The sequence below is a fragment of the Daucus carota genome, chromosome 2 (assembly GCF_001625215.2).
Source record: "Daucus carota subsp. sativus chromosome 2, DH1 v3.0, whole genome shotgun sequence".
NCBI classification, from domain to species: domain Eukaryota; kingdom Viridiplantae; phylum Streptophyta; class Magnoliopsida; order Apiales; family Apiaceae; genus Daucus; species Daucus carota.
The window spans coordinates 13,012,200-13,033,937 of record NC_030382.2 but is presented as its reverse complement, the minus strand read 5'-3'; the positions used below and the strand labels follow the sequence as shown (position 1 = coordinate 13,033,937).

Sequence of the window (21,738 nt, the reverse complement as noted above, 5' to 3'; positions counted from 1 at the left end):
TAAGTCCTGTGTGAAGAAGGACATGGCTAAGATATTATATTCTTATTATATCTATTTATTTTATTGTGCACTAAGCGGGGGTCTTCACCGAAACACCTCTCTACTATAAGTTTAAATTAATAATCTGTTTCGAATATAATTTATTTTTCTGCGTCAGAGAGTATAGAATTTAAGGATATAACACATGTTTAGAGTTCTTTTTCGATAATATACAATCTTTTTAAAATTTTTAAGAAAGTATTTTTGCAATTTGAAACTAAATGTAATTCAACAAACACAACTTCTCCGTTGAAAAAAATGTTTTTTTTTAATTTTAAAGATTTAGAGTTCAGGATAAATATTTTTTTCTAACTAAAAAATCATTTTTCTACAATTAACACAGGCGACATATGTATAAAAACATAATATTATTATATATATTTATTAATAAATAACAGGTGATATTTTTCAACCGAAATTAATTAACATTATTTTTAAATATTCTAACGGTCTCACATTAAAAATGATATTATAAATTTATACTATACTATATATTATTATACTGTTAAAGCCGAAAACCGAAAAATGAAAAGTTCAATTGGTTAGTTGGTCGGTCGATCAATCGAGTTTGGTGAGACCGTTGGTATTCAACCCACGGACCTCATTAATTTATAATATGTTATAATATTTTTTTATTATCTATCGAATCAAAACATTAAAAATTAGGTAATGGATCGATATTTGGGATTACGCGTCTCTTTGACTTATAATATGTTTTATACTATATTATTAATTATTACTAACGAAATATTATGAGGTTGATTGGTTGATTTATATATGGGTTTATAGATCTCCTTAAATTATAACATGTAAATAAATATATTTAACATTCTCATCAAAATATATGTTTGACCTAATTTTTAATTAGTCATTTGACGGACTTAAGTATTAAGAATTTATTCAGCTGTTAAATAATAATTTATTTAACCACATTATTCTATCATAATTTTATTTTTACGATAAAATTAATTAAATTAAAACTATATATGATAAAATAACAAATATTATAACCGCTAGTGCGTTGCACAGGTTATAAGCTAGTTTTAATAGAAAGTAAATTATAACTTAACAACTTAAAGTATGGAAAACAAAAAACTGATTTTCATAATATCGAAAAAACCTTACATGAATACGGAAAACATAGAATCATAATTTTGATTGTTGATACTAACTCTAGGGACGTGAGAAATTTTGTGAAAGTCGGGTCCTTCTCCACCATCCTCTCTTGTGATCCTATAATTGAAATCTTGAGGCATTTGTTGTAGGAATATTCCTACAAGGGAATTGAGGAACATCATACCTTGTGGAAGCTCCTCCAATTTCTTACATTTTCCAATACACAAATATGAAAGCATGGGCATGCTTCCTTTCTCCACCCTCCATTTTTCAAGGTTCGGGAAGCCGTAGAAATAAAGAATGGTGAGCTTAGGAAAACCGGTTGCGGAGCACACCATCTCCTTCCCCACATATGGATTCCTCCCAAACATGTGGAGAGCACCCAACATTGGAAGCATTTCCAGTATTGGCATTGGATCTTCTTCTAGGCATGAACTCGCTAAAGTTAAACTTGTAATACCAATTGTAGATACATATTGAAGCGGAAATATTAGACCCAACTCTGGGATACGCTCATATATTTTCAAATCCCGAAGGTTCAGATTTTCAGCATGTACCAATTGTTTTAAGATAGTAAGACCATTGTTCAGCATGATTCCACAATTAATAATACTGACACCCAAGTACCTCAGACATGAAGATGGTGAGGAGGCTATATCACCCAAGTTTTTCATCACTATTTCCAGAATATCAAAGCTATCTCTCACCGTTAGCGTTAGCTTACGAAGATTGATTAGTTCATGTAGATCCTTAGCCTCACACCAAGTAGTGTTAAAGTTCTCTAGAGTCTCTAACTTGCTCAACCCATTGAACCGAAATTTCGATTTCCATCCCAAAACGTAAACTTTATATTTAGGCAGATACAAATGCCTCAAACAATCCAGCTTCACCAGAACATCTCTTGACAGCCATGGTAAAACATAGTTCACGTTGTTAATATCCAATTTAAGAGTTTGCAGCAGCACCAACTTTTTTAGAGATGGAAAAACCAACAAATTAGTCTCTCTTACACTAAGATATCGCAAGTAAACAAGGTCCCCTAATCCTCTTCCAAAATTAATATGAGAAAATGCACCAGAAAAATTTCTGTAATTCTCCACAGAAAACACTTTTAGGAACCTAAAATTGGATACATGTGACCCCAATGCCCGTGGCAAACTTGTGGGAGCAGAGTCACCAAAGAGTAACACTGATCGATAGCATTTTTCATTGCCTTTCTTAGAAAAGTAGTCATTAGCTTTTTTGCTAGAATATTCCTCATCCAAACGAATCACAAGTCGAGTGCAAGCTGACCTTGAATCTGCAGTAGATTTGAGATGAAACTGATTTCCGCTTTGGAAATGTATTTCTTCAAAAAAATCTTCTGCTTTTGCTTGTATTAACGACATGTCTCTCATGAGGTCGTGCAGAGAACAATCTTTAAACTTTGTAAGTGATGATTCCACATTGTTAAATCTCACTTGAACCATACTCCTGTGGACTAGTTCTCCCATGTATGATTCAGCCACTTGTATCATTGTTTCTCCTTCTCTTTTGTCACTCGAGAGTATCATTCCCTCAGCGATCCATAGTTGATACAAAGTCTCCAGTTTTATCCATTTATCTTCACCAAACTTTGATAAATATAAAAAGCATGGCTTCAGTTGAGGGGGTAAATCATTGTAGCTCCAAACTAAAAAACTTAATATTTCTCTTTGATAGGCTTCTCCCAGTCCTTTCCCTGCCTTCAGGGATGATTTACTATCACGATAAACTTTCTCCCACTCTATCAACGACGGTTTTGTTACAAGAACTCCACCCAAAACGACTATAGCTAGTAGAAGACCGGCACAATGTTCAACCATTTCCCTTCCCAGTTCTTCCATCCTTTTTACATCTCTGGTAATGTCTGCAACACACAAGAAACGGGAATCATATGTGTGTATATATATAGACACACACACACACAAGCCAAGATAATATTCAATTTAGTCGTTCAACTAATGCAAATGTTTAAAAGACACTTTCAAGTTAGAGCCCTAAACGAACTTAACTCGGATAAACTTTGAGCCAACACGACCAAAAATTACTGAACCCCATAAATTTCGTTAAGGTTCTTAAACAAAATATGTGGTTCAAACTTGAGTTCGTTAAATTAACCTCAAGAGGGCACCTAATTAGATTCGTTTACAATTCTATTACATAGGTTTGTAAACAAACTAACGAATTCAAACAGTGTTCCTTAAGGTTGTCAGACAGATCTATAACCACACTTATCGAACTCAATTAACAAAAAATATGGTTCTATTGTTTATAAGGTTGTCGGACAAAACACATTATAAAAAGAAGTATATGAACCATAAGTAAAATTATGTACCTAGACAATTCCCAGTGTGAAGTGCTTTCAACTTGAGTAGCTCCCAACTTTGTTCTGGACTTAGACATTCTGGCTGGTGAATGAATCCGTTCAAATTTACATGCTCAGCAACTTCAGCATTACGGCTTGTAAGCATTAATTTGCTTATGGACTTCCCGGCTGGAAATGCAGCTTTTAATGCATTCCAATCATGTGTTGACCATATGTCATCGAGGACTATCAAGCATTTTTTCCTTTCCTAGATTTGTAGCAAATACTCCACTAGCTTGTCAGTCTCCATATTAAGGATAGAGTTTTTGTTCTCAGGGACGAGACATATAAGAATTCTCTGCAACACCCGATCTGTTTGCCACTTTCGCGAGATTGATACCCATGCTAAACCGGCAAAGTGAGTCTTGATGGCGGAGTGATTGTATATCTTTTGAGCTAGAGTGGTCTTTCCCAGACCCCCCATTCCACAAATAGATATAAGTGGGTAAGAATCATCAGCTTCATTCACCAAATGTTGCACCAAATGTTCGACGTCTTCATGAAATCCAACAAATATCTCTGGTTCAGGAGTAGTGAAAGAGTGAAATCGCTTTAGTTTTCCCGATTCTCTGTTGGAGGAAGTTGATGATTCAGAAGTTGGTCTGATATTATAATCAGAAAATAAATCGAAGAAGATGGACATCTTTTTTTGTATATATTTCATCTTCCTTGAAAACTTGCCTCTGTTCATCCACTGAAATGGTTTTTTAGTGGATGAGGCTTTAATAACAAAACTTTTGACAGCATGTTCAGCATCATAGGCAAGCTCTCGTACATCCCGGAGCAAGATGCCGATTCTTTCTACATCGATCCTTGAATCAGCATCTGGTAAAAAAAATTTCATCTGCATGAACCCAGCTACAGCGGCTTCAATTTCATCTCTCACTTCATGAAGGATTTGAGGTTTTTCAGTTAACAAATCAGTGAGCCTTCCCACAACAATCGACACAATTGCTTCAGCCATATTAATTTGTTATTCTTCGCCACAAACCAAACAACTCTATATAAAGGAGTTGAACTGCATGAAGCTGGCAAATTAGTAAACAAATACAATCATTATATTACTAAACTGAGATCATGTAAAACAAAGCTGAACAACAGATCAGCTCATAATTTCACAACTAATTACTAAATAATGATGAAATGACTCAGCATATATAAGCAAAACATCAATTTTAACATCACCTTCATCAACAACTATTAACTCTACTTGCGTATTAAATAATCAGTAATAGAAGAAATCAAGCAGCTTATACTTGTTTCTTCTGCACATCAGATTCTCTATAATTATATTCCCCTTTGCCAAAGCATATTAATTAGGCGAGAGCAACCCTGATGCTTTCATCCAGGGCCCTTGCTGTAACCCGAGTTAGTATTCGTTAGAGTCCGAGTTTGCATTGCTAGCACAATAAATAAGTCTGAGTCGAGTTAAGCGTCATTAGATAATCCAAGTGATGTGTTTATTCTCTGTTTCTTCGAACATATTGTTCGGCCCTCGCTCACGTCGAGAATTATCAGAACAAATATTGATTTGTAAGTCAAGTCTAGTTTACTCAAGCTAGCCGGGTCGAGTTTACATTAGAAAAACTGATACTTGAACTGGAGCCAGGCAGCCAGCAGAGTAATAGAACTATTAACCCATTTGGGAATATAAATATTAATTCACTATTCAATTCCCAAATAAATGACAATCATTGTATACTAAACGATGAGCATGTAAAAACAAAGTTTAACAACTCATTAGCTCGTGGACTTCTACGGTAAATTACTAAACAATTATAAAAGGACCCGGCATACATCATTTTTGCATCACCTTCCATCAACAATAATTCATCCTACTTGCATATTAAATATTAACTGAAATAAGAAATTCAGCATAGAGAATAGATGATTTATTAATTGTAATAAAGAATAAGACATAATAGATTATAAACTTTAGCTTTCAAGCATACCAGGTGCATTCTCCATTGAAGTACTCCTAACGACTTTTTCTGAGGGCACACTTAAGCTTAGAGTCCCCTATTTCAACAAGGAATTGTGTAGTGCTGCCCCACGAGTAACGCTATGTGAACTTGACATAGATGTGAGATGAATCAGAAAAAAATGTAGTAGAGCTTCAACAAAAAGCAATTGATGATGGGTCATTAGAGCTATTCAGTGATAAAATAGCTCCCTGTGGAATGGCTAGGAGAGTCATGCGATTACCCCCAGTAAAACTAATGCTTGATCTGCTCAAAATAGCTGCCCTTTCATGAGATGATGAATATACAGCTAACTGAGATGCCAAGGCATGCATTGCCAGTGTTCTAATATTCGTAGAGATTGTATCTTCGGATTTCACAATCCTGATTAATTCATTTGTGTATTCAGGCTCATTAGCAAGAGTGACACTAGTTCTTGCATACCAAAGGCAAGAAGTGAGAGATCATCTTCCATCCGCAAATGGAGATATCAGGTTAACAACTTGCATATTCTAGATGACCGCAAGGAATGGGCATATCTAATTCTGGTTAACAACAAAATTCTGCGCTCAGGAGGAACTTTGTACTGCTTAATACACAGTTCAATAAGTGAGAGATCATCTTCCATCCGCAAATGGAGATATCAGGGATGTCATAACATTTTGAGAATCGATACCATGCAATTCAAAATAAAGGGTGGATCCTACCCGGTATTGTGAATCTGTGATCTATCAGTTTCAGTTTGTAAATCCGGAGGAAAAAAGCTCAGTCCTCCCTCCTGGGTTTTCTCATTTAACATGACACATGCATACAGACCCAAACCCTCTTTTTTGCTTCCACACCCCTGTGCTAGACTGCTAGTAATAGGAAACAGGAGTTTAGATGACCCAATTCTACCAGTTTTCCAATTAAATGCAGTTTTGATGTTCAGGATCTGTCGAAGCAAGCAAGAGCTTGAAATGCTGCACGGAAACAACAGAAAAAGAAAGTACAGGCATCAAAAAGTTGTAAAAACACAATAATAATATAACAGATTGCAGGTAAGTCACACATAATAATCTTACCTCTAATTATTACTTACAAACATCTGATTTAGCAGAAAAAAAAGAGGGAACATTCGATTGTATTCCTGATCGTCGATAATGAGTCTATGGACATGAGAAATTTTGTGAAAGTCGAGTCCCTCTTCACCATCATCCCTTTTAATCCTATAATTGAAATCTTGAGGCATTTGGTGTATTCTTAATACTTGAAGGGACTTGAGCAGGGGGTGAGCGAAAAAAACCGAAAAACCGAAATCGAGCCGAAAAACCAAACCGAAAAAAACTGTAACCGACAAAAACCGTAACCGAACTGATATAACGGTTTGGTAACGGTTACGGTTTTACCCCTAAAACCGAACCGAAAAACCGAACCGTTTATATAATATATAATAAAATTATAACATTTATTATATATTATTATATATAACATATTATATATATATATATATATATATATATAGAGTTGAGATCTATGGGGTACTATATTAATTGAGAAATTGGAGTCCCTAAGATCTACCGTTAAATTTTAAGAAGATCCTATGGTTGAGATTTAATGAATTAAAATGCTGCAGGATCAGTTTTAATCAATTTTAAACTCCAAATTATAGCCATATCCCGCATTTTCCGCTCCAAACTACGTCCATTATCAACAGGGTTTGAATTTCGCTGTGATCAACCCTAGGTGCGGGACTCTACAGACTTAATTCACCGGCTCAGTAGTTGTCTGCAGGACGATTCTAGGCTGTTGCATTATGAGTTCAGGTATTCCCCACACTCTCCAGCGGTGCGGGACTCTTCAATCTCAATAAATCTTTTGAGGCGAGGCTGCAGTTGTATGCAACGATGATCTTAGGCACGACCAACAATTTATTTCTATGTGCTTTAATTGAATTGTATGTCGCATAATTGGTGAGTGGGTTGACGGTATTTGATTTTTACGGTGGCTTTGGTCGATGGGTACTCCTGCATATTATCTTCAGTTCTCGTTGTGCCTCTTTGAAAATTATTTTTTTGCTGTGTAAATAATGAAACTCTTTGTTTGTTCTGCACTTGAAATTGATATTATATTAAACTTTTTTGGGTCTTTAAAAATGTCCTATGCTAATTGGGGAGTGCTTGTACTGCAAAAGTTTTATTTTTGTTTAGTAGGGGCCAAATGGGTTTATTTTTTGTGCTACATAATCAATGGAACCATCTGTTTGTTTTGCATTTGATGTTGCAAAGACATTGACTGAATTTGGGACTTTGAAGATGAGGCTTTCTAATTGCTGAATACGTGTCCTGCATATGTCCCTTATGTTGCGAAGCTGCTGAGTGAAAGTCTTTCTTTGTTCTGCACTTGACACTGCTATGATATTAAACTTTTTTGAGTCTTTTAAAATGTCCTATGCTATTTGGGAAGTGCTTGTAATGCAATAGGTTTTTTTTGGTTTCGTAGGGGGGGAATGGGTTTTTTTGTATGTTAAATAATCAATGGAACCATTGTGTTTGTTCTGCAAATATTCTCTGCTGGATATGGGGTTCGCACGGGTTCTAGTACGAAACATGTACGAAGCGGGGTAAGTTATGTTGCAGCACACGATAGTTATCACTTTCCCCGAATGTGACCTATGAATGTATTATGGTCAACAATGGAGGACATTGATTTTGTTGTTATTTGTATGTGGCGACGTATACAACTTGCAGGCCAAAAGTGATGGACGGGATGTTGCTGCAGTTTCTAAGAATGACAAGCCGAGAGTAGGCTCCACGGCATCTAAAATTTCAGAGGTAATGTCAATAATGGAGAGAACTAATAGTTTTTTTGTTCTGCATTATTGAGGTTTGAAATTTTGTAATTCTGTACTGCAATATATATGTGTATTTATGTGTGTATTCATGGGGATTGCCTACAGAATGAAAACATTAAACTATGCAGTTTTAGAGCCTTTGTCGTGTTTCCCCTAGGAAGTTGCATGTAGGTGTTCAAAGATACATGTTTCAAATGTGTTATATTAGGAGTGAAGCATAAACTGTAATTGTATTTATTTTTATAGCCTTACTAGTGTTTTCAGTCCTATAGAGCGTGCGTCGCACTAATGAGATGAATTTACAACGGGTATGTTGATATATATACAATGACATTACAAGTAAAATGAGAAGTACCACGTATATGGATATCACGCCAATAATTTTTGTGCTCAAAAGGAAGTCCAGAGACTAACCTCTTCTGGTGTAATCGTGTACATTAAGTCCTCAATCAAAAGAAGTGCAGAATACAACCATTTATATCACATGCAACTTAGGTAGATTCTTTTAAGGAAGAACGATGCAGAACAAGATTTCTTAAATATTATATGATCACACTGATATGTCTTGTTCATAAGATTCACTTGCTTGGTGATAAAATTTCGCTAAAGTTGGCACCACATTAGCTAGATCATATAGACTACATTCAATTAGATCTTGTCAGCATATTAAAGTGAATTTATTTGAATTATACTATACTGTAAATTATAAAGGCAACTGCCCAGAAAACTATGAAACAAAAGAATATAAACATAAAACTGAAGCAGATAACAGTACTATTCTGAAATGCAGTGTACTTCTCTAGAATGAATATATTAGCATATTTGGGATCTGCCGGAGCAACTTTGTCCAGAGTCACAAACATTATGCTTACCTGTTGGCAATTATTTTTTTGACATATTACATCAGCAAAAAGAAGATATTCTGCAAGCAGCAAAAATGTAAGAAAAACATAATTAATAATTAAAAAAAACCCAGTATGGTGAAAATGTTACAGCTTGCGACTTCTCTTTACAAGAGCAAGTTGCCATAGTACTGCATATTCACATCACCTAAATAAAAAAAACACAGCTCACACTAAAAGAACAATCCCCATGGACCTCACAATTCAATAAAACTTTACACCTATATTTGTCACACTATTGTAATATATATTTGTTTCCATAGAAACTTTCTTCTTGTTGCCATAGTTGTGCATATGCGAAATGTTGTTTGCGAGTTGTTAGTTATGTTGTTTGTAATGTACTTTTGTTGACGCCTTATGTAGTTTATTTATACTGTAGTTGTGTTGTTAATTGTAATCTGCAGGGCACCAGTGATAAGGGAGAAATTGTACCCGATAGAACACCTGACCGATCGAGGGTAGGTTCTGTAGTGAAAAAAATTACAAAGGTAATATTAATGTGCTAAATGTAAGAATATTAATTTTGTATATGGCATTTGTGCAGCAGTCCTGATAATATTCTAATTTATTTATTGTGGTACCAGACACGCAGACGCGGTGTTCAAAGTAGTGCTAGCAGGGGTCATGTGGTAGTTCGAGGGACACCAACCAAGGTAGACAAGGTGAAGAAGATTAGGACGTATGAGGGATACATCCAGAAAAAGTTTATTTTTATATGCAAGTCGTATGCTCACATGGTCGGAGAACAAAAAAAAGTACTTTGTGCTGAATAAGATGGTGCGGTTGAGCAGGAAGAAGTTGTGTGAAATGTAGCAGATTTATGTAAACAGTCTTGTTATCACTACTACTTAATTGGGTTTTTTAGAACATTTGATACGTTATATGTTGGGACCGGTTTGAATGGTTGTTTTTATTTCGGAACTTTTGGGTTGGTGACAATGTGAATGAGGTTATTGCATTGAAGCTAATTAGTGAAAATATGTTTGCAATTTTCTTTTTGATGAAGTTTTGTAAAATCCTGCTTTAGATTTTTGGTATGTTATAAGCAACCCAACATTAATTAGTTCCAAATCCTTATGAAGTTAAAATTGGTGTAGTGTAAAAGGAATGGAAAGCTCTACTACAATATTATAGCTGAGTATACATGTGTCCCTTCGTAAATCGTATGCTCCTTAATTACACAGAATAGTAAGATCATCCTTTGTATGATACTGTACAAGTTAAAACATCATACAGAGTGATATTATAAGCATTTCGTAGAAAAGTTTAAACAAAGAAATGTGAAAACAAAGAAAGATATTAACGAAGTTACTAATCAGTGGGCGAAGTGTAAGATACAGATGTTGCAGGACATGTTTGCGTGTTGTACTCCTGAAAACTCTCAATTTGTTGTAACTGCTTGATTTAAGTAGTTGCAGTTATCTGAAATAGCACGCCTGTATGTATAAATGCTATATTAAATTATATATTTTTATAAAAGAAATGAGTCTTAATAGCAGCCTTTGGATCAAAAAAGAATGGATGGCCTGGATGTGGACTCCAAGACTCCAATAAATTATGGTACTCCAAATAACTTTCCTCTATATATATATATATATATATATATATATAGGGGAGGGTTCTGGTACAAACTTACAAACTTACAAACTTTTTTTGTTCAACACATATATAACTTGAGTTCAACATTTTTTTAACATAATTTGTTGAACATCGATTAAAATAGTGGTGGAGAAGTACGTAAACCAATTTTTAAATGTAAGAACTAAGGTAAACATGTTATATAACTAATATTTATGTTTCTAGACCCTACCCAAACCCCAGAGGTATAGTTTAAACATCTTTTTCGATATATTCAACACAATGATAATTAGTGTTCAACACCCGATGTTGAACCCCAGTTATAAATGTGTTGAAAACGCGATTTATTTATGCGTTATTTTTAAAAATTGTGATTTTTTTTGAAGAATTTTCAACATAGATACTTTATATAACTAAGGATTAACACGATGGGAGAATAAAAAAAAGTTTGTAAGTTTGTAACTTAAAAAAGTTTTTATTTGATCATATCCCTATATATATATATATATATATGTGCTACAATATATTAATTATATATTCTAGTAAGAAAAATTGATATAATAAGTATATAAATATTTTTCTAAAATTAATAAAAGTATTAAATTTGTATAGTAGTTTCTAATCATATAAAAACCGGAAAAAAACCGCAACCGACCACGGTTAACCGAACCGAAAAAAACCGTTTGAAACAGTTCGGTTACGGTTTCTACCCAAAAACCGAACCGAACCGAAATACACGGTTCGGTAACGGTTTTAGGTAGAAACCGAGCCGAACCGACCCGTGCACACCCCTAGACTTGAGGAACACCAGGCCTTCTGGAAGCTCCTCCAACTTGTTACATCTTTGAATACGCAAGTATGAAAGGATGGGCATGCTTCCTTTCTCCACCCTCCATTTTTCAAGATTCGGTAAGCTGTCCAGAAAAAGGTGGGTGAGTTTAGGAAAACCGGTTGCAGAGCACACCATCTCCTTCCCCATATATGTATCGGTAAACAAACAGAGAACACCCAACATTGGAAGCATTTCCAGTATTGTATTGGCATTGGGTCTTCTTCCAGGTATGAAATCGATAAATGTAATCTTGTAATACGAACTTTAGATACATGAGCATTACTATCCCCAACATATTGCAGCGGAAATATTAGATCCACCTCTGTGATATGCCCATATATTTTCAATTCCCGAAGGTTCAAATTTTCATCATATACCAATTGTGTCAAGAGAGTAAGTAGACCTCTCATGTTTTGGACCAATTTTAGTTGATTAATATGGATTTGGACGGGTTTATGAACCAAAATCATATATTATATCAAATATCAAATTTAGTATTAATTTGGTTTGGTTTTGGGTTTTATATCAGATTGCCCATCGAACTCAGCAAAATATATCAAGTAGCTACCCGATCTCCACGGCGACTCATATAACCCACTAAAATACTGTTATATTATATATCATTCTATTAACTTTTTTAGAAAAATCTAACAGCAAACGTTAAGTTGAAAAATTTAACCTCAACAACATCCACCTTGCTGACAGATGGCAATGATTGGTATGTCTGACATGGAAAAACAATAATGAATGGAATACTTTACCTACGTGTCCACCGATCTGTCGGGAATGTTATATTTATCTCAAAAGAAATAGTTACCCAGCTGCTGGATACTGTTAGCGAAATTGCAACTAAGGGATTGCCTACAGAATAACTAGAGAAGCTGAAAAAAGTAAAATACGGAATGCGATATAATCAGGTTTCTTTTGCTGCAGCAATGGCACATGTCAAGGTTGCAGCTTCGCTGGGGGCTTCAATAGTTTAGATAACAGATGGAGAAAGTTTTATTCATTCTTTAATTAAGGAATACTTGCCTACATGGTTTATATATGTTCAAGGGTCGGCTTAAAATGAGAATTAGTAGGAATTCTTGGTGTGCTGATGGGTTATGCTCTTGCCTATTTTTCAAGTTATCCCCTGATTTATGCCGGTATTTTTAAAAAGGGCTAAAAGGTACGACAAAAATACTTTGAGGGTCGAAAGGTACGTTTTTAAACTTCAAGACCGCATCGGAACTTCCATTCATACTTCGAGGGCTAAAAGGTCATTAAGCCTTAAAAGTATGGTTGGAGGACTCAGGTATCTTGTATTTACAAGACCTGATATAGCTTATTCAGTTGGCATTGTAAGCAGGTTCATGGAGAGACCCATAGTCATGCACCTAGCTGCAGCAAAACGAATTTTACGTTATGTGAATGGAACTCTTGATTATGGGTTGGTTTATTCTAAACGGGATGGAAACTACTTGCTCTCAGGATATTCAAACAGCGACCTAGTTGGAAATGTGGATGACAAGAGGTCTACTAGAGGTATGGCAATGTCAAAAACAACGCAGCTGCGTGTCAAGGCATATGGCTTTATAAACTTCTCAGACGGATGACGAATATAAAGGCTGGTCCTGTGGTGCTGTATATTGATAACAAGTGGGCAATAGATTTGGCAAAGAATCCAGTGTTTCATGAAGGAGTAAACACATAGATATTCGCTACCACTTTATATGGGAATGTGTAGAATGTGGTGAAATTATACTCAAAGTACATGTCAACACAAATGAACAGAGAGCTGATGTATTGACCAAGGCATTGTCAAGGGCTAAGTTTGAGGGAATGTGTGAGCTATTGGGTGTGAAGAACCTGCAATCGAGTTTAGATTAGGGGAGCTTGTTGGAGTTTGATCTAAATTCTGATATACTTCAGTTGCTTTTATTTAATTTAGTTAATTTAAATAAGTTGCTATGTGATCAGTGTGCACACAAGATTAGGCCATAGCAGTAGCTGTTTTTCATGAGTGCATGTAGGAGTGGATTAACCATAGGCAGCAGTTCTTGTTTATCCTTACCATCTTAGCTAGTTGTTTAAGTAGGACTTTTTTTCCAACACTCTGAACTTGAGTTTATCAGAGTGTGTTTCTTTCATTTTGTAAGCAGCAATTTATCGGATTAATAAAACGAGCTTGTCTCACCTGTGTGTGCATTTGTGATTTGCTTGAGTTTTATATAACTTCAATGGTTTCTACATCTACAGGGGAGATCTTTCATATTTACTCAAATGACTCTTTGCTCAAACACGAATGGTTCTCAGACGATATTAACACGCAACTCTTTGCTCAAACATGAATGGTTCTCAGACGATATTAACATCCACACCACCCAAGCTTTGGGAACAAATTAAAATGACTGGATTGATGACTATCACGTGTGCTCTAGTTCCCTCCGTCCCAACCATTTGTATACATTTGGTTGGGATACGAAGACCAAGAAAAAATGTAAAAAATAGTAAAGTTAGATGAAAAGTAGGTATAGTGGTGGGACCCATTTATATTTAATAATAGATTTGAGATAGTGGAGGAAAGTAATGAGTGTAATAGTGTTTATATTGTTATAGAATGGAGATAGTGGAGGAAAATAGTTGGTGTAATGGTGTTTTATATTATAAAAGTTTACTATTTTTGGAATATATACAATTGGTGGGACGTCAAAAAAAAGAAACTGTATACAAATGAATGAGACGGAGGGAGTATACAATACACACATAAATCTTCTTGTCGCATCCTCTTCCGCTTCTCCTCTGAGATGGCGATGCCCCGTCCATGAACATATTGATCACCATCAAATCTAGGAAACACTCATAGCAGTTCAGGTCGGGAAATCATGTATATTAAAGCTATAGCAGTTCATGCACTCCAACATGAATTAACAAAAATTTAATAGTTCGCAATTGCAATGAATTTGGCAATTGGTGACATCCTGTCATTTGCTGAAGGACCTTTCCAAGTGATAATGTTATGAAGAGAAAACTTGTCATGGGTCAAAATTCGTCCACGACAATTTATAGTGTGGAGTAACAAAATGTTTCTGACAAATCTTTACGTAGCTGAATTGGCACAAAAAAAATAATTTATTCTATGTTCACAAGGAGTAAGAACATCTCCAATGGTGCTACTAAATCATTTCTTAAACAATAATATAAATTATGGCCCCTAGTGACTTAATACATTGAAAAACATGATTACTTTAATGCTACTGTTTATACGTAGCTCTTTATTCATATTTTATATTTATTTTGTATAAATGAGAGAGAAAACTTAATTAAAAGAGAGAGAAGATTGGAGGGAAATTAATATTATATTCACAAATAAAAAGATAAGAGCTACTGGATGCTCTTTAAAAGTGAGGAGATAGTAGGCTCTTAAATTTTTAAAGAGCTTCTTGGAGCTCATTGGAGCAATAATTCTTAACTTACTCTATAAATTTAGAGTTAAGAACTTGTTTAAAAATCTCATTGCAGATGCTCTAGGTCCATTAACATTATACAATAGTAGTAGGATTAGCAAACATAATCATCAGGAATCCGAGTATTCAATGCTACTAAAATAAAAATTACCAACAGAGCAGTAAGAAAATGCATTTCAGGGGATGGTGATTAATGCCTCAGATTACCCAGCTATGCTTAATTATGGACTCCAGTGAAACAGAACCTGTAATCAACTGATTTCTTTGATTTTTTCTTAGTCACTATGCAGTCACAAAGTTAGGAAACACTCATTGCAAACATGTAAGTTATTATTTGCTAGGAAGGCTGGCATTTGCTTGCTTTTATGCTTGCAGGTCTACTTTCATATCATAAACACTACACTGGTGAGCAGAAGACCCTTGAAATGGAATACACTTGACTGGTCCAGTGTGGCCAGTTAACACCGACAAATAGTTGTGAGTCTGGTCCTGCAACAAAACAGTTGACAGCATCCTTGTTGGCTTATCCTGATTACATGCATTTTGATTTCTCGACCCTCCACAACTTAAAAGTTAGTGTGAAAATAATAAATGTGGCCTGGTATTGATATTGACGGTCTGCAAGTGGTCGAGAACTTGCGGACAAAATCACTAGATATACCTTTCGGAGCTTATAAACTGTCCATTTCATAAACTGAATAAAAGTAGAGAGCAAATTTCTGGATTTGCATAAAACAAGAAAATTTCTGGCTAACTCCATATTAGCATTCAGGAATCGTGCAACAATAAATGTGCCTGGACTATAAGCACCGCTGCCACTTATAACCAGGAATATATTGGCTAACATACTGGTAAAAATTGACAGGAATTTCATAAAATTAATATAGACTAAATTAGTTGGAATTTTTTTTGAACTTAATTTTAATAAAAATCTGAAACCAAATAAAAGTTGAGAAGAACTGCTGAGTTTAAAAACAAGGCAACATAGTATTTTTAAAAAAATTCATTATTTACTACTTTTACATGTACTCTTGTAGTGCCCATTCCGACCACAATTTCCACAAACTCTTTTCTACTTCAAATCTTGAAATTGCTACATTCCGGTAGGGATTTTGGATGAATTACGCGGTCTACGTTTCGTCTTGCATCTGGTAGGATCGCTGATGATGAACTTTAACATGATCTCTTAAGGACTTTTATCCGCTATATATATTTGCCTCTGAAAAATCATCTACATTTACGGACACTGGCGGTGGTGGCACTTATTTACTTTCAATCATGTCAATGTCTTTCCACCACATCTTTATTTCCCTTTCCATTACTTCATAGAGATCTCTACGAGTAATTATCTTTCCATGAAGTTTGTTAAAATCACCTCACAATGTCAAAGATTCAAGAGATGTTACCTACGCGTGTTACAATCTATATTCAAACCAGGTGCACCATCATTGTTCACACTGACCGTTGAACTAATTGTATGCCTTTTAAGGTCCATCTTGACAAAATATATTCAACAGGTATGATCTTTAATCTTAATTTTTATTTCATTATATACAATATGTGTTTGCATACAATACCCCATGTCTCAAATTTAGCACGAACACTTGCAAACCTTAACAGATGTGTGGCCTATTATGATCGTTGAAAGTTACATCTTACACCATCTAGACACCTGCAGCTACTTTTTTGTTATGCTGGCAATGCAAAATCTGCATAAATTCGTTCTAAAATAATTTGAATATATTTCGAGAATAAACTTTTCCAGCATGAGCTTCCAAGCTATGCATATTTGTCAAATCAGGGTTAGTTGTCATTGATATCCAATTCTGCTATCTCTTTTCTATCACGATGGCCAGTAATTTCTTTTTCATACGGGTCAATATATATAGACAAAGGAGTATTGCTATTGACATAACCATCAAAAAACGAATTCGTACTTTCACTTCTTTGAGAAGACTCCATTCCTACAATAAATTGTATTAGTCCCGATTAATACTATCACATCAGAAATTTTCTTATAAAATTTTTCTCGCTCTGGCATAACACCAGAAAATACTTCTACAGCCATGTTCGTCAAGTTGAATGGCATACTAAAATTCAGAATATCTTGCTTTCCTCTCTAAAAATAATCCGCACTACATTAATTATACACTCCTTGCCGATGTTATTTTTTCTCTTGATTCTGAATATCTTCTCTTAATTCTTAACTCTTCAGAATATTGTTGGGGTGTCATGACATCTGTAACACTACCACTAGCAGTATTTATAATGCCTGATATTTTTGTTGGCCCAACTCCGCAACTACTAAATTTATCAATCAATTTCTTATAAGTTGCATCTTAATGAAACTTGTTCTGAGACCTTAATTTTCTTTTCTTATTCGGACTCTTGAGCAAGTGATGTGAATGGATATTATTAATTTTTTTTTCATTTTCCATGTCCCTAATTTCTTTAGGATAATTTCCATTGAACCTTTGCAACCACATCTAGTTTCTCGACGTCGTTTTATGTTGTCCTCACTATCATCCTCTTATTTTGTTTTTGAAACCTTCTCTATCAGATACAAGAGTTCTTCTCACCATAAGACTTGTATATATAAAATTTACCTATTGCACATCCTTTAGTCAAACCAAAGCTGTTATAAAAATTATATGCTTCTTCTTGTGATTGAAATAACATATCTTCATGAGACATGAAAAATGCTCGTGTACCATCCTCTATATCCAATTCAGCAGTGTAGGTATCCTGTAAATTGGTAGACAATGAATCCTCAGATGGCGAATCTTCCAGAATTTGACAATCTTCAATATTATTACTCATTTCCTAAAAAAATTAAAGTGAATTATAAACTACATTCACAAGAAGATTACTTTGAATTATACTCATCTGCGTGTGTTTGCTATTCCATTCCAAGGCCCAGAATCAACATAAGACAAAAAAAATGAATTACTTTTGATGTATGTAGATGGAGTGAAGATATTATCAGGTAAATAGAGGTATTTTTTAATAAAAATAGAGAGATTACACGATACCTAACGAACATATGCATGTGTGTCATTTAACCTTAGGAAGCAATCAGTTTAAATAAGGTTGATCTCACCTCCTTTTTTCTCATCAAAAAATTATTACTATATATTATAATAATATCTCTGATTTGTTTCTCAAACAATCTGTTCTTCAAGACCAAAACAAAAACGTTACAACTTAGGAACTTACAAGAACGTTCAGTTGTATTCCTGATCATTATCTATACGGACTCTACGGACATGAGATATTTTGTGAAAGTCAGGTCCCTCGTCACCATCATTCCTTGTAAGCCTATCATTGAAATCTTGAGGCATTTGGTATATTCTTAATACTTGAAGGGAGTTGAGGAACACCAGGCCTTTTGGAAGCTCCTTCAACTTGTTACAACTTTCAATAAGCAAGTATGAAAGGATAGGCATACTTCCTTTCTCCACCCTCCATTTTTCAAGATTGGGGAACTCGTACAAACAAAGATTGGTGAGTTTAGGAAAACCGGTTGCGGAGCACATCATCTTCCTCCCCACAAATGTATCTGTAAACATAAAGAGATCACCCAACATTGGAAGCATTTCAAGTATTGGCATCGGGTCCTCTTCCAAGTATGATCTCGATAAATTTAAACTTGTAATATGAATTGTAGATACATGTGCATAATTATCCCCAACATATCGCACTGGAAATATTAGACCCACCTCTGGGATACGCCCATGTATTCTCAAATGTCGAAGGTTCAATTTTTCAGCACACACCAATTGTTTCAAGATAGTAAGACCGTTTTTCAGCCGAAGATGACAATTAAGAATACAAACACCCAAGTACCTCAAACGAAAAGATGGTGAGGAGGCTATTTCAACCAAGTTTTTCATCATTTCTTCCAGAATATTACAGCTACCTCTCACTGTTACCGTTAGTTTTCGAAGATTGATTAGTTCACGTAGATCCTTAATCTCACACCAACTACTGTCAAAGTTCTCCAGGGTCTCTAACTTGCTCAACCCATTAAACCGAAATTTTGATTTCCTTCCCAAAACGTTAACTTTAAATATCGGCAAATACAGATGCCGCAAACAATCCAGTTTCACCAGAACATCTCTTGACAGCCATGGTAAAACATACATACCCTCGAATGTATCTAAGTTAAGAGTTTGTAACAACACCAACTTTTGCATAGATGGAAAAACCAACAAATTACTGCCCCTTACACTAAGATATCGCAGGTAAACAAGGGACCCTAATGCTCTTCCAAAGTTAATATGAGAAAACGTACCAGAAAAATTTGTGTATTTTTCTACAGAAAACACTTTTAGGAACCTAAAATTGGCAACATGTGACCCCAATGCCCGTGGCAAACTTCTCGGACCGAAGACACCAAAGAATAACACTGATCGATAGCATTTTTCATTGCCTTTCTTAGAGAAGTAGTAATTAGCTTTTTTGCTAGAATATTCCTCATCCAAATGAATCACGAGTCGAGTGTAAGCTGGCCTTGAATCTGAAGTAGATTTGAGATGAAACTCATGTCCACTTTGTAAATGTCTGCAACACACAAGAAACGGGAATCATATGTGTGTATATATAGACACACAAACGCAAGCCAAGATAATTTCTAATTTAGTCATTTGACTTGTGCAAATATTTAAAAGACACGTTCAAGTTGTAGCCCTAAATGAACTTAACTCGGATAAACTTCGAGTCAGCACCAGCAAAAATTACTGAACCCCATAAAGTTTGTTAAGGTTCTCAAACAAAATATGTGGTTTGAATTCGAGTTCGTTAACTCAACCTCAAGAGGGCACTTAATGAACTGTTACATTCATTTACAATTCTAATACATACGTTTGTAAACGACTAACGAATTCAAACAAACACGAAAAAAATGTTACTTGAACAGAACAATGTTATTTAAGGTTGTCTGGGCAGATCTCTAACCAAACTTATCCAACTCAAGTAACAGAAAATATGGCTCATTAAGGCCGTCGTACCAAAGATATGGTGCGGAAAAAGTATATGAACCATAATTAACGCAAGTAAAATTATGTACCTAGACAATTTCCTGTGTGAAGTGCTTTCAACTTGAGTAGCTCCCAACTTTGTTCTGGATTTAGACATTCTGGCTTGTGAATGAATCCGTTCAAATTTACATGCTTAGCAACCTCAACATTACGGCTTGTAAGCATTAATTTGCTTATGGACTTCCCGGCTGGGAATGCAGCTTTTAATGCATCCCAAACATCAGTTGACCATATGTCATCGAGGACTATCAAGCATTTTTTCCGTTCCTTAATATGTAGCATATACTCCACTAGCTTGTCGCTGTCCATATTAAGGATAGATTCTTTGTTCTCAGGTACGAGACATATGAGAATTCTCTGCAACACACGATCTGTCTGCCACTTTCGCGAAATTGATACCCATGCTAAACCAGCAAAGTGAGTCTTGATGGCAGAGTGATTGTATATCTTTTGAGCGAGAGTAGTCTTTCCCAGGCCCCCCATTCCACAAATAGATATAAGTGGGTAAGAATCATGAGTTTCATCCACCAAATGTCGCACCAAGCATTCAACGTCTTCATGAAATCCAACAAATAACTCTGGTTCAGGAGTAGTGAAAGAGTGAAATCGCTTAAGTTTTCCCGATTCTCTGTTTGAGGAAGTTGATTCAGAAGTTGGTATGATATTATAATCAGAAAATAAATTGAAGAGGAGGGACATCTTTTTCTGTATATTTTTCATCTTTCTTGAAAACTTGACTCTGTTCATCCGCTGAAATGGTTTTTTAGTGGATGAGGCTTTAATAACAAAAGTTTCGACATCATAGGCAAGCTCTCGTACATCCCGGAGCAAAATCCGGATTCTTTCTACATCAATCCTTGCGTCAGCATCTGGTAAGAATGTCTTTATCCGCGTGAGCTCGGTGATCGCTAGTTGAATTTCATCTCTCACTTCATAGAGGGTTTGGGGTTTTTCAACCAACAAATCAGCGAGCCTTCCCACAACAATCGACACAATTGCTTCAGCCATATAAATTTGTTTAACCTATTCTTCTCCAGGAACCAAACAAGTAGTTAAAAATGGGATCGAGAGAGTAATAAAGTAGTAAAAATGTATTGGTGTCATGAGCACATTAGATTCTATATTGCTGATCACTATTCCCCTTTGCTGTATATTAATTAAACTATTCTATATGACTCTGAGACAGTCTTGAATCATTTTCATGGTTCTTTGGTTGCAAAGTTCAACAATAAGTCATCAATCTTCTGCAATAATTCATTAAAACAAAAAACAGAGCTTATATTACAAAGATACATACCCAGTTAGCTCTCCTTGTGACTTCGCTTTCCGACTGTTATCTCTTCTCTGAGTTCAATCTGCTGCTTGTTTTGTTATCTCTTCTCTGGTCCAGATCTGTATATATGTGTTGCACATATGTCTGTATACAGTCCACTGCTTTGACTCTGACCTTTTTAAATCATATTTTTTTTTTGTTTTTCTCCTTTTATGAGTTTATGATTAGAATATAAATAATTTGATGTGTTTCCAAGCAGGCTTGTCAGCGGGTCGGATTTGTATCGAATTTAGTCAAATCCATATCCAGATCCATTTATTTTCTTATTGG

The 21,738-nt window shown here is 35.2% G+C and overlaps 1 protein-coding gene across 1 annotated transcript; it reads right to left on the bottom strand.

Moving 5' to 3' along the window:
* Window positions 1-1,160: 1,160 nt before the first annotated feature.
* On the bottom strand, window positions 1,161-21,575 carry LOC108208588 (protein RECOGNITION OF PERONOSPORA PARASITICA 7). The gene is made up of 3 exons (XM_064086640.1): window positions 21,433-21,575; window positions 20,165-21,158; window positions 1,161-3,043 (listed from the first exon to the last, which is right to left on the bottom strand). The coding sequence occupies exons 2-3, from the start codon at window positions 21,141-21,143 to the stop codon at window positions 1,161-1,163; spliced, it is 2,862 nt and encodes a 953-aa protein (XP_063942710.1). The 5' UTR covers window positions 21,144-21,158; window positions 21,433-21,575.
* Between the last annotated feature and the right edge of the window lie 163 nt (window positions 21,576-21,738).

Bases quoted from the DNA above. Each gene is read 5' to 3' on its own strand.
- LOC108208588 (XM_064086640.1), bottom strand. From the start codon at position 21,143: ATGGCTGAAGCAATTGTGTCGATTGTTGTGGGAAGGCTCGCTGATTTG. The intron at 3,044-20,164 runs GTACATAATTTT...TGTGTGTTGCAG, and splicing joins TCACACAGGAAATTGTCTAG to ACATTACCAGAGATGTAAAA.